The 548-nt window shown below is 45.3% G+C and overlaps 1 protein-coding gene across 1 annotated transcript in view; it reads right to left on the bottom strand.

Annotated features, from left to right (window-relative positions):
- Positions 1-548, bottom strand: part of LOC123978379 (cytochrome P450 2K1-like) — a 5,182-nt gene that overhangs the window by 3,869 nt on the left and 765 nt on the right. The window contains exon 4 of the mRNA XM_046061628.1: positions 316-337. Coding sequence (XP_045917584.1) covers positions 316-337 — 22 coding nt within the window. The remainder of the gene's footprint in view (positions 1-315; positions 338-548) is intronic.

Below are 548 nucleotides of genomic sequence, written 5' to 3'. Positions count from 1 at the left end.
CACTGCACATTTCACATAATTACAGCAACTCCATAAACTTAGTGTTGCACTTACATAAACACAGAACAGTGAATTTTCAAAGTATGTTGTGAAAATTGACCTCTGGACTTTTGGTCCCTAGTACGATAACAGACACTCTGTGCCTCCATTTGCACCATAAAACAAGCCAAACGTGCAGAACAATCTGGTCTTATCCAAAATGATGAAGATCAAAGAGTGGGAACAATTTTCTGATTCAACATCTGATTTTTTTTTGGGGAACCCATTCATTTGCTTCATGACAACATTACTAGACTGGAGCCTGAGGCCACTGACATCAAGATGAGAAAGCTCCTCACAATGCATGGAGGGTTTCACCCCAAATCCAGCACCCTGAGACTGTACACCAAGCGTAGCGAGGGAGGCCGAGGGCTAGTGAGTGCCAAGACCACTGTCCAGGATGAAACGACGAAGATCCAGGAGTACATCAGGAAGATGGCCCCCAAAGATGAAGGGCTTAGTGAGTACCTCAGGCAGCAGAAACCCGAGGGTGAGGACAAGCAAGATGA

This window comes from Micropterus dolomieu, linkage group LG10 (assembly GCF_021292245.1).
Source record: "Micropterus dolomieu isolate WLL.071019.BEF.003 ecotype Adirondacks linkage group LG10, ASM2129224v1, whole genome shotgun sequence".
NCBI classification, from domain to species: Eukaryota; Metazoa; Chordata; class Actinopteri; order Centrarchiformes; family Centrarchidae; genus Micropterus; species Micropterus dolomieu.
Note: the sequence above shows the minus strand (reverse complement) of the source record. Positions and strands in the feature narration are given on the sequence as shown.